General features: G+C 28.4%; 1 protein-coding gene across 1 annotated transcript; it reads right to left on the reverse strand.

Moving 5' to 3' along the window:
• Positions 1–5,906: 5,906 nt before the first annotated feature.
• On the reverse strand, positions 5,907–7,447 carry LOC131622405 (uncharacterized). The gene has a single exon (XM_058893437.1). It carries the CDS (start codon positions 7,226–7,228, stop codon positions 6,095–6,097), a length of 1,134 nt encoding a protein of 377 aa, XP_058749420.1. The 5' UTR covers positions 7,229–7,447; the 3' UTR covers positions 5,907–6,094.
• Positions 7,448–12,632: the final 5,185 nt, after the last annotated feature.

Genomic DNA, 12,632 nt, shown 5'->3' on the forward strand with positions numbered 1-12,632 from the left:
AAACCCCTCGGGTTTAGATAAAAATCGAGTTAACAAGTTCAAAGAAAAGAATTGTAAATGATGAAAATCGAAAGTAACGTTTTGTGTGTGCAATTTACATCATGTTTATGAATAAATTTCTCAATGTTGTCAGCCAAGGAAAAAATGTTGTTTTCTTTGATTGACAACATAGGAAGGTTATTTTAAAAATACAACAACAACATCAACAACATTATGTGAGATAAGTTAGAAGGGCGTAAAAAATTTTATGTTCAAGATTGGAGTACATTGGAGATTTTTCTGTCTCGCAATTCATCCCACAAGAATGATGCATACGAGTTTGGGGCAACTACATATAAGCTAGGTTTATTGTAAAGTCTGTTTAACAAGTGCTTTTATAGTAAAATTTGATTATTTTATCCTCCGACTATGAAAGAAAACGAATGGATAGATCATTTTGTTTACACTTATAACGAAATAAAAATATAAACTGCAATAGTTGGGATTCAAAGCGTGTCCTGAATTGTTTTTCCCTCAGTTTTATTAAAAATCGAGGGAATATGTTGTTTTTACTGAGGTGTTTTGGCACCGTTATACCTCGTTTTTTTGCTGAGGTGAAAGCTTTGTCGTGAAATGTATTATTTGCATTAGTGTTTGTCCTCTGTGAATGCAAATTTGGGGTGAGAAGATATTAACGATAAGATATATTCTATATAATCTAACAGAACCTGGAACTTAGTAGACATGCCTCTTGGTTGCAAACCAATCTGATGTAAATTGATTTTGAAAAAGAAACTAAAACCTACTGGTACTGTTGATAACTACATGGCTCGCCTTGTAGCCAAAGGTTTTAGAAAAATAGAAAAGATATATTTCTTCGATACTTTTTCTGCATTCACTAGAATTAAATTCATTAGTGTAATGATTTCAATTGCTGCTATTTATAACTTAATAGTACAATAAATGGATGTTAAAATAACATTTTTTTAACAGTGACTTAGAAGAATAAATCTATATGGACCAACCATAAGGGTTTGTGATTCACGGGCATGAAAGCAAAGTATGTGAGTTAGATAAGTGTCTGTATGGTCTAAAAAAGGCTTAAAAGCAATGACATGAAAAGTTTGATATCTTAATGATATCGAATGGTACAAAATGAATGAAAGTGACAAATGCGTTTATTACAAATCTAAATATGGAATTTGCACTATCATATGTCCTTATGTAGACTGAAGGATAGAAAAACACTTAGAAATGGGGGGTTTGAATAAGTGTAGCTTTAAAACTTGTAAGATAAAAACAATTTGCACAATGATTTTTATCCTGGTTCGTTGTTAACTAAACTACTCCAGTCCATCCCCTTGGAGTGATTTACCTCACCTGAGGATTTAATCCACTAATCACACAAGATTACAATGGTTTTCCACTTAGACAACTTCTAAGTCTTCTAGAGTATACTGATCACTCTAGGAACAATCTGCTTAGATACCCTCTAAGACTTTCTAGAGTATACTGATCAACAACCTGATCACTCTAGTTCTTACAACTTAATGTAAACAAATTCTAAGAGTTACAATGCTTCTTATAAAGCTATTATCACAACTGTGATTTTCTCTTAAGTTTAAGCTTAATCTCACTAAGATATTACAACAACAATGTAGTGAGGTTGAAGATGAAGTTTGAGATCTTTTTGAATTTGACAGCGTTTCTGTATATTTGCGCAAGTGTTGTATTCAGAATTCGTAATTCGTAACATTGCATCTCATTAGAACTTCAATATATATATATAGGCGTTTGAGAAGATGACCATTGGGAGCATTTAATGCTTTGCGTGATCCGTACAGCATTGCATTTAATGTTTCACTCTTTTGTCAACTACCTCGAGCCTTGCTTTCGTTGTGTCTACTGACGTTGCCTTTAATAGCTTTCAACGTTCCTTTTGTCAGTCAGCGTAGCCTGCCAGCTAGTACTTGCTTCTGATCTGATGTTTGTGTAAACAACGTTTGAATATCATCAGAGTCAAACAGCTTGGTGCAGAGCATCTTCTTGTCTTCTGACCTTGAAGTGCTTCTGAGCGTGATACCATGAGAACTTCAGTGCTTCTGCTTCTGATCTCAAGTCCTTTTGATGCTTCCATAGACCATGTTCTGATTCTGCTTGACCATCTTCTGATGTCTTGCCAGACCATGTTCTGATGTTGCATGCTGAACCTTCTGAGTCAGTGCTTCTTGCGCTGATTTTGTGCATACTCTTTATATAATTCCTGAAATGGAAATTGCATAGTATTAGAGTACCACATTATCTCATACAAAATTCATATACATAGTTATCATCAAAACTAAGAATATTGATCAGAACAAATCTTGTTCTAACATAGACAACTTACTCATATTTGGATCAAACCTTCATGTAGTTAATGTGAAATCATTGTTGTGCAGCAATTTTGATGTCAAAGACCTCACAGAAGCCCGTGTGATTCTTAGAACAATGATCACTAGTTCTGAAAAGGAAATATCTTTGGATCAATCTCACTATATGGAGAAGATCTTAAAGAATTATATTTATTTTGACTGTAAACCTTCATGCAAATGATCCTAGTGTTGAACTATTTAAGAGCAGTACTATTGATAATGTTAGACAAATAGAATATGAAAGCATGATTGGCACCCATAGGTATGTCAGTGATTGTATAAGACTCGACATTGTATATTTCGTAAGATTGTTGTACAGGTTTATAATTTGACCGAGCAATGAGCATTGTAAAGCCATTGAGAGAATCATGTGATATCTTAAGAGAACCATGAATCTCAGTTTACATTATTAGAGATTTCTTGTTGTACTTGAAGGATACAATGATGCAGTTTGGAACACCTTATCAGATAATTCTAAATCAACTAGTGATAATATATTCAGTATAACTGGATGAGATGTATCCTAGAAGTCAACAAATAGACTATCTTGGAACAATCCATAATGGAGTCTGAAATGATAGCATTAGCGACTTCTTGTGAAGAAATAAGTTGGTTGAGATGCTTGCTAGTTGAGATCCCTTTATGGGAAAAACCTATGCCAGTTGTGTTAATTCACTGCGATAGTATCGTGACTATCGCTAAAATTGAGAACCTTTGGTATAACGGTAAGGTACATTAAATAAGAAGGAAGCACAAAACTGTTAGATGTTGTATCTCTAAATGAGTTGTAAGAGTGTATCATGCACGAACTGATGAAAATTTAACAAATCCTTTGATGAAAGGATTAACTATAGAGAAAGTCAATAATGCATATAATAAAATTGGACTAATTCCTAAAGTGAGTTGCTCATAATGGTAACCCGACCTAATAACGGGAGATTTTAAGAAACGGGTCCAATGCATAATAACAAGTTGTGAGTAATATAAGGTGATCATGCTAATATAAATAAGAGAAGCATTAATCCTGAAGCAAAAAGAGGATGGGATAATAGAAACTCTTAAATGATATTTATATTGTGTATGAGGGAGTAAATAACTATATGAGTCTTCTTGATATACTCACCTATGTGATAGTGGAACTTAGGCCGATTCCTATGAAATTTTGAGAAAGAATTATTAGAGCTTTCACTAAATCGAGATACATATGCAAGGTCATTAAAACACATATTTTTAAAATACACCTTAAAAAAATATTGTACGGGGGTTTGATATCTTAGATAGAGTTAAAAAAAATTGTGTCACTCTCTTATTGAATCAGAATCATTATTTGCCACAAAAAATTTCAAGTGGTAAACACTTTTATCATGCACAAATCAATTTATCGTTTGTGTTTATTTTTCCTAATTAAATAATAATTAAATGAAACAAAGTAGGAGTAAAAAATGATACAAATGTCACTAACAATAACTATATATAATGTCACAAATATCACTGCTTTCTCAAGTTATCTCTATCTTATCATCATTTTCACTTATACGAATATTTTGTAGTCTATTTAATAGATTAAAAAGGGTCTTCAAATTTCAAAAATATAAATAATTCTACACTAGTATACTTTTCAAGATACAATTTTATTTTTTAATAATTAAAATCAAGATTATACAACTTTTCATGATACTGATATAATTTGAAAACAACACAAAAACATCATTTATTAAAATATGTTGATTGACCAGATTCCTATGAACAAATGTTTAGTATTCTGAATGTAGTATGTACAATAAGTAAAACATTTTTTATACCTCTTTTAAAATATAAAAATACACGTATATAATATAATATTACTAATGAATGACTGTATATTCTCCGCATCAAACAAACATGATAGGAAATGCAGAGCAAATTCTTATGATATTTATTTAACAATTATATAAAGATAACATAAAAAACTATGTCTAATTATTTTTCTTTTTTAACATGTTTTTTTTAATTCTATTTAAATATAAAACTTTTTTTACTCTGTCATAACAATAATTATAGTTATAATTGTATTGTAATTATTTTTTGCTTACTAAGAGACTTCAAAAGGAAGATAGGGTTGTCTCTACTTATTGCCGGCAAGATCAGCTTCTCCATCATCATAAGGTGTGTTGGGCATGCCAAATGTTCCAAAGAGTGAAAAAAAAGTGTTTTGAATTTAAAAAGAACAATGAGCTTCAAATAAAAAACAAAAATCATGAGACAAGGGACTGCGTTTCCATTCATTGATGTTTCAATTAGATTCCTCCCAGCTTGCCTTTGGATGCTTTTTGGTAAAAGGAATGTATAGTACGGCAAATTGGATATGTACGCCTAAAAAAGTGTGTTTTGTTTTTAATGGTGATTTTAACTTATTAAACAATTTTAGCATATTTGATTTGATTCTCATGTGATGAAGTTATTTTATTTTAAGTGAGTTAACTGTTTAAGATTGATAGTAACTAAAATAAACTTAAAATTAAGGAGTTAAAGAGTATTTTGATTTTTCTTTCTAGTGTTATAATGTTACGAATTCTGAATTTAAATTATTGTGATTTTGATGATTCTTAAGTAGTGTGAGATTTTTCGGTTTATTAAAATAGAGTTTAAAAATTAATTTTATAGTGAAACATGTTGTTGACTGTGACTAAAAATGACAAATGAATTCATTTATTCATTTTTCAGTCATCTACTTTACAATAAAAATGTTAATAGCTTAACATAGATGAATATAATCGAAATAACTTTTTCTAAAATTTAATTGTTAAACTATTTTAGATCAAATTCAATGAATCACTTTAATTATTTTTTTGAAAAAATATAGACAAAATTAATGATAAAAATCAAAATTATTTATTTTTCTTTTGTTTTTAGTTACATTTTTATGTCAAAAAATAATATTCTTTAAAAGCAAATTTATTTTCATAAAATAACATAATTATATAAAATTGCATAATTATAGATAAATTCTCATAAATTACAACTAAAAAGTGTCTTATGTTTTTCCATTCTTAAGTCAATGTCAATATCTAAATTACCACTAGAAACAACTAATTAGTTGCTAATCAACACATTTATCTTCTAGTAAGTGGACAAATTCCTTAAGCTTATCTTTCTTCTAGTAAGTGGACAAATTCCTTAGTCACATGCAAATTTCAAATAAATAACTGCAGCAACATAGTTAAACTAAATAGTTATAAACTTTATATTTGATATAAATTATTAAAATAAAATTTTAAGCTACATTAGTTAGACTTTAGATAGTTTAAGAAAGGAATTTACAGTTTATTCCTTTTCTAATCTTAAATAAATCCCAATTTGGAAGACAAAGAAAATAAGTAACTAAGGAATATAAAGTGAATCAAAGTCTCCTAATCAGATTCCTGCATATCATTCTTTCCTATCTCATTTTATAATTTTGATATTCAAAATCAATCAAAACTATATCTTAAACATAAATCTAATATCTAAACAACATTAAAAATAAATAAAAAAATATTTTAAAAAGAAAGTATTATTATTCAGTATCCACTGTGGTAATTAATTAGTATCTATCCAGTATCCATAGTTACATCTAAAAATTACAACTCATCAAGTTGGCTATTTCCAACAAATGGTTGGAGTTTTAATTTCAATGCTTCAAAGTTCAAACCATTCAATTGACTCCATGAAGAACACTTTGAAACTCATCTTTCCATAAGAGAAGACACGTTCTTTGATCTCCAAATAACTTTAACCATCTTAACCAAGAAACACCATCCAATGGTCAGAATCAACGCTTGTAAACGTCCCACGATAAGCCCAATAAGTACGATCATAACCAGAATTGCATAACCTGAATTTTTCTTCCCTGCAATAATCGATTCTGTAGAATAAGTGATTCCACAATCATCTCTAACTTCATTTCTGATAATAATAATCGCTTCTTTATCTTCAACTTTATCATCTTCATAACTATTATTATTAAAATTACTAATTCCCTTTTCTTCTTCCTTTCTCTCTCTCTTAGAACGAAACTTCTGAAGCTTCTTCACCATCGTTGCCTTAAACCTACCGCTACGACTACCTTTCCCTTTAATTTTGCATTCAGAAACCATTGATTCTTCCAATTCGCAACAAATCCCTAACTCCTCACTCTTTTCTTCTTCCACAGCTTCAATTTCATCGTGATTCAAATTCAACAATTCAACTTCATTGAAAACGGTGACCGGTTGTTGAATCTCATTATCCTTAACACGAAATAGAATCTTCGAGAATCGCGATTCAATTGCTACAACGCTAGCATTAGAACAAGGCTTCAAACACGAAACGGCGCGTTTTAATGCGTTTTCGAGAAACAGAAGCGCGAACGCCGACACCGTGATCGCAACCGTTAACTCCTTCACACTCGCCGCTAAAACAATAACCGTCAACGTCTTCACGACGATCGCCTTTGAACGAAACGTGGAAGTCGGTTTTTCAACCGGAGGAGAATCACCGACGGCGGATTCATCGGTATTTTCTCCGATCATAGGATTCAGTATCGGAACATCTTCGGATGAAAAGTCATGAATCGGTGAAGGAGGTGTGACCGGAGACGACGGCGGCGGAGGAGGCGGTGACGGTGACGATGACGGTGATAGATCAGTGTTATCGGAGTGAACCGGTTTTTTGAATCTGGTTTTCTTGAAGCGGTTACGGTTTTTAACGAAGAGATCGATGAGAGAAGTGGGGAAACCGGTTTCAACGAAGAGCGAACGACCGCGTTTCGGTGATTGAAAATCAGCGACGATTTGTGAAATTCGGGTGACTCGGTTTTTCTTCTTCCAAAGAAAAGGCATGGTGAGAAGAAAAACGGTTGCGTTTGTTTGTTGTGTGAGAGAGTGGGTAGGGTTTAGGAATAGGACATTGGTTTATAGAGAAGTTGAAGTGAAACGGTTTCTAGGGAGAAGAATGAAAGAGAGAAAATGAAGAAACGTATGAAAGGGTGAGAGGGCGCGTGAGTGAATAAGAAAACGAAGGTTGTTGTGAGAAACTTTGAACGCGACTCAGTTTCGTGTATTTTGGTTGTTATATATTAGCTGGATGATTTTGAGACATACTGTATGTGTATTTTGTACTGTATGTACACTGGTACCATATTTTTATAAAGTTTAGATATAAATTATATAGGCTAACTCTAAGTAACAATCTCTAAGTAACAATTTTTACACTTTACTAAAACTAACTTTTTTTTAGATAATAATGCATATGCGACATCTTTCTGTAACCTTTTTGCTTTATACCTTTATTAAAAATAAATAGCAAAAACTTATCTATGTATATATCTCTCCATAACCTTTCAACTTTAAAGCCTTTTCACTCATTTTGTTTTTTTAAAAACTTACTAGTACGCACGAGTTTTGCTTTGGTACGCACATTTGTTTATATAATATATTTATTTTAAATCAAAAATAAAATTTGAATCAAAATTTCTAAATCACAAATACCATTTTTTATATATAAAAATATTTAGATCAATAATAGACTTTTTCCCGCATACAAATATTACTCATGTTTATGTATCATTTAGAAAAATATTTGGATCAATAGTAAATTTTCGTATATAAAAATATTTAAATTAATAACAATTTTTTTCCCGTATACTATTTTTGGATCACAAATACAATTTTTCATATATAAAAATATTTAGATCATTAATAGATTTTCCATATACAAATATTATTTATGTTTAAGTATCATTTACAAAAATATCTAAATCAATTTTAAATTTTCATATATAAAAATATTTAGATTAATAATAGTTTTTTCCCGTATACCTTTTTTGAATAAAAACATTTTGGATCATAAATATCATTTTTCATATATAAAAATATTTAGATCATATACAAATATTTAGATCAATAATAATTTTTTTCTCGTATAACTTTTTTGAATAAAACTTTTTTGGATCATAAATACCATTTTTCGTATATAAATATATCTAGGACAATAATAGATTTTTTCCAGTATATAAATATTATTTTTGTTTAGATATCATTTACAAAAATAACTGAATCAATAAAATTTGATACTAATAGAATTTGACTATAAATAATAGTAATATGTTACAATTGAAAAAGTAATAAACTTTTTTCCCGTGGATATATATATATATATATATATATATATATATATATATATATATATCCTATTTACATTGATAACATATATTTGTGAAATGACATCAATAACAAATAATTTTTTTAATAGTTAATTGTGTAAATATTATTTTAATTGTATAAACTTCATTAATGAAATATATTAATATAATAATATTTTGAATCATATAAATTAAAGTTAATGATAAGTGACACACATTTTTCTATTTCATCCAATAAAACACCTTTTCAAGTATGTTTTTAAGTTCATTTTAATTGAAATAATTTTTTTTAAACTAAAATTATTATTATTTTCTTTAAAAATATTGAATTTTAAAATAAAAATTATTTCAAATTATATTTGTTCGTTATTAATATTCAATTCCTATAGTTAATTTTTAAAAATTAAATATTATTTTAAATGTAAATTAAAAATTATTTAAAATGATCATAATAATTTTTTTATTAAAAAATAATTTATTGAAATATTTTGATTAATAATTTATTAGAAATAATAATAATAAAGTAATAAAAAATGAAAAGTGAAAAGTGAAAAAGTGAAAATTGAAAAGTGAAAAGTGAAAAAGTGAAAAGTGAGTAGGAAAAAAAATCAACAAAAGACATTTTTTGTCCTCAAATTATTAATTTATACTAAGATAACACAAGAGTATTTTTGTAATTTCCAGAACAACAACTATTCTTATATTATAGATTAAAGTTAATGATAAGTGACACATTTTTCTATTTTATCCAATAAAACACCTTTCAAGTATGTTTTTAAGTTCATTTTAATTGAAATAATTTTTTTAAACTAAAATTATTATTATTTTCTTAAAAAATATTATATTTTAAAATAAAAATTATTTCAAATTATATTTCTTCGTTATTAATATTCAATTACTATAGTTAATTTTTAAAAATTAAATATTATTTTAAATGTAAATTAAAAATTATTTAAAATGATCATAATAATTTTTTTATTAAAAAATAATTTATTGAAATATTTTGTTTAATAATTATTAGAAATAATAATAATAAATTAGTGAAAAGTGAAAAGTGAGTAGGAAAAAAATCAACAAAAGACATTTTTTGTCCTCAAATTATTAATTTATACTAAGATAACACAAGGGTATTTTTGTAATTTCCAAAACAACAACTTTTCTTATATTATAGATGAGTATATTCTAAAATGTATTATAATATTGGAACCCATATTTTATATAAATAGTTTATAATGATAATTAATTTATAAATATTTATCTATATTATATAGTATCTATTAAAAAAAAAACTTGACCTCTTTTTGATATAGAAATTTGAAAAATATCTATATTATTTTTTTAAGTAGATTAATGGTTATGTGATTTCTTTATATAATTTTCCACTTTATCACTTTTCTACTTATTTTACCCTTCAAAAATAAATAAAAATTATTTATGTGACATTTCCCTATAACCTTTACACTCTAAAACCTTTCCTCTTATTTAACTGTTTTTGAAAAATCTATAAATTAATGAGAACATTCTAAAAAAAACATATAATATAAGTGCATTAGATTGTAACCAATATTTTACATAAATAATTTACAATAATATTTATATATTAAATCTATAAAATTTAATAATATAATAAAATTTATACATAAATATAAGGTAAAGGAGCAATAAATTGCACCGTTATTTTTTTTTGAATGGCAAAATTAATCCTTTTAAACTACATTCATAAACTTAGAAGATACAACATTGTTATTTATAAGTCTTTGAACTCTCTATAAAAGATCATTTACTTATGGTACTAAGAAAACAAAAGTGTCAAAGGCAAACAGTATTAACACATACTAATCGTCAAAACACGCTTTATATATCTATATTATATATAGTAAAAGAAATTTTAGTTTAATAACTCTAGGTGGCGTTTTTCTGACGTTTGTGACAGCTATTTCATTTTAGCAAGTGGGTGGTTTAGCCATGATAGCAAGTTTGCATTTCTTATACATGGTTGATATCCTTATATTTTGATTCTTTGATTGCCTTCAGATATGTTGAAATCCGATGTTTTAAGATTTAAGGTTTGTCTCCTCTGCGTCGGCGTTGACTTAATATTCATATCACTCATTGTGATTGAGGTAAGACTGATTTGATATTCGTATCACTCTATTTGGTTGATGTTGGATTGATTGAAGAGTCCTCTTACTATTGGATTCTAACTCAAAGATTATTGGTTCATAAATCAGTTTATGATGGCGGTTGTTTCAATCACTGTTTTGAGAAGTGAATACTCATACAAGATATTTTTTACTATTTAATTTCACACCCATAACCCATATCGGGTTTATTGAATAATGTTTGTCGTTGTCGTGTGTGTTTTTCTTTAGTTTATTTAAAACTAGTTTAATGTATTTGAATATATATATATATATATATATATATATATATATATATATATATATATATATATATATATATATATATATATATATATATATATATATATATATATATATACCCATTTGAGTTTGACTTATATTTTATATTTTTATATTTTGTATTTTCTTTATTTTCTTTTTTATATGTATTTAACTTTTAAAAAAATTATGTTACAGTTTACAACACACTCTTTTCAAAACAATTCTTGAAAATTGTAAAAGGTTATCAGATGTGTTGTTGCACTATTATTTGAAGACATTGTTCTATTCTGAAAGGACTAAAACACTATAGCTTGTATTGTTCGTGTTATCCCACTATCAAATCAGTTATCTCTTCAGATACAGATTTGATCAAGGAAGTTCTGCGTTGTACTTCAGAAAGGTTGCTGTCATTATTTTAGAAAGACAAAGTTTTGCTCCTATTGAATTCTGATGTTCTTATGCTATCCCAACAAAGTAGTTTTTGAACTACTCATTAGATACATCATCAAAAGAACAAAGAAAAGAAAGTGTTCTCTTCCAAGCTTACTACTTCAAAATCAGAAGTACATCATTTGAAGATAAGATCAAGAAACTTTCTCATGAAGATTTAGTACAACGATCTGCTCAACTAATCACAAATATCAAGACGTTCATACTATTTAAAAGTTGTCTTTCATGCCATCACATCAAAGCTGCAAGCTACAAGGCTAAGGAAGTAACGTGTTCCTACATCCAACATCTACACTTATATCCGTTGGAAAGTAACCCTTAGCTTTGAAGAAAAGACTCTTATATCCTCTCAACGTCTCTTTCTCTAAAGATTATAAATGAAGATCAAGACTTCAAGAGAAGTGTTGCTTGCTCACTGGTAAGTGAACAGTCAAAGGCGCTGATTGCCACTGCAAAAGACAAAAGATATGGATTGATACTACAAGAGACGAAGATGCTGCTAGTGCAAATTCCAAAAGCTAAAGAGGATGTTTTTCGCAAATGCTAAAGCTGCAATGCTACAACAATGCGAAGAATCCGAAGCTCAATCATTGAAGATCAAGAAGCTGAAGCCGAAGAGGGCAAGAAAAAGAAGAGAAGATTACTACAATATGTACATTAACAAACATCAAAAACATCTTTGTAGAATCTTGTAAAAGCAAGGAGTTGTTGCTCATATCTTGCTCAACACCTTTGTGTTGCTTGTACTTAAACATTTGTGTAATATGCTTTTAAGAAGCAACTTTGTAAACACAACTGATAATCAGTTTTTATTGATTGTTCCTTGAGTGACTAGTCTTAGTTTGTATACTCAAGAAGACGGTGACTGATGGTCATCATGGTAAATCTTCTTTAAGGGAGCTGTTGGGTCATAATTCTTAAAGGAGTCATTAGAATCTTCCGGAATCGCCCGTATGAGCACTAGAATCTTCCGGAATCTCATATTTTTCAATCAAATCTTCAAGGATTTAAACTAGTTGTATTGTCATGATGTTTTGGTATAGCATGTCACAACATTTGGCAGAATATCTACCTGAAACACATGACAGCAGACCTTGTCATGATAGTTGGTCAAGATGTTACAACATCTTGCTCAACATCAGTTAAGAACCACGTTTTAGAAAAATTTATACCAACCATAAAACAATGGATCTAACAATCCCCCCTATGACAAATTTTGGCTAAAACAACCAAAACACAATAAATCTT

This window comes from Vicia villosa, unplaced genomic scaffold (genome assembly GCF_029867415.1).
Source record: "Vicia villosa cultivar HV-30 ecotype Madison, WI unplaced genomic scaffold, Vvil1.0 ctg.000030F_1_1, whole genome shotgun sequence".
Taxonomy (NCBI): Eukaryota; Viridiplantae; Streptophyta; class Magnoliopsida; order Fabales; family Fabaceae; genus Vicia; species Vicia villosa.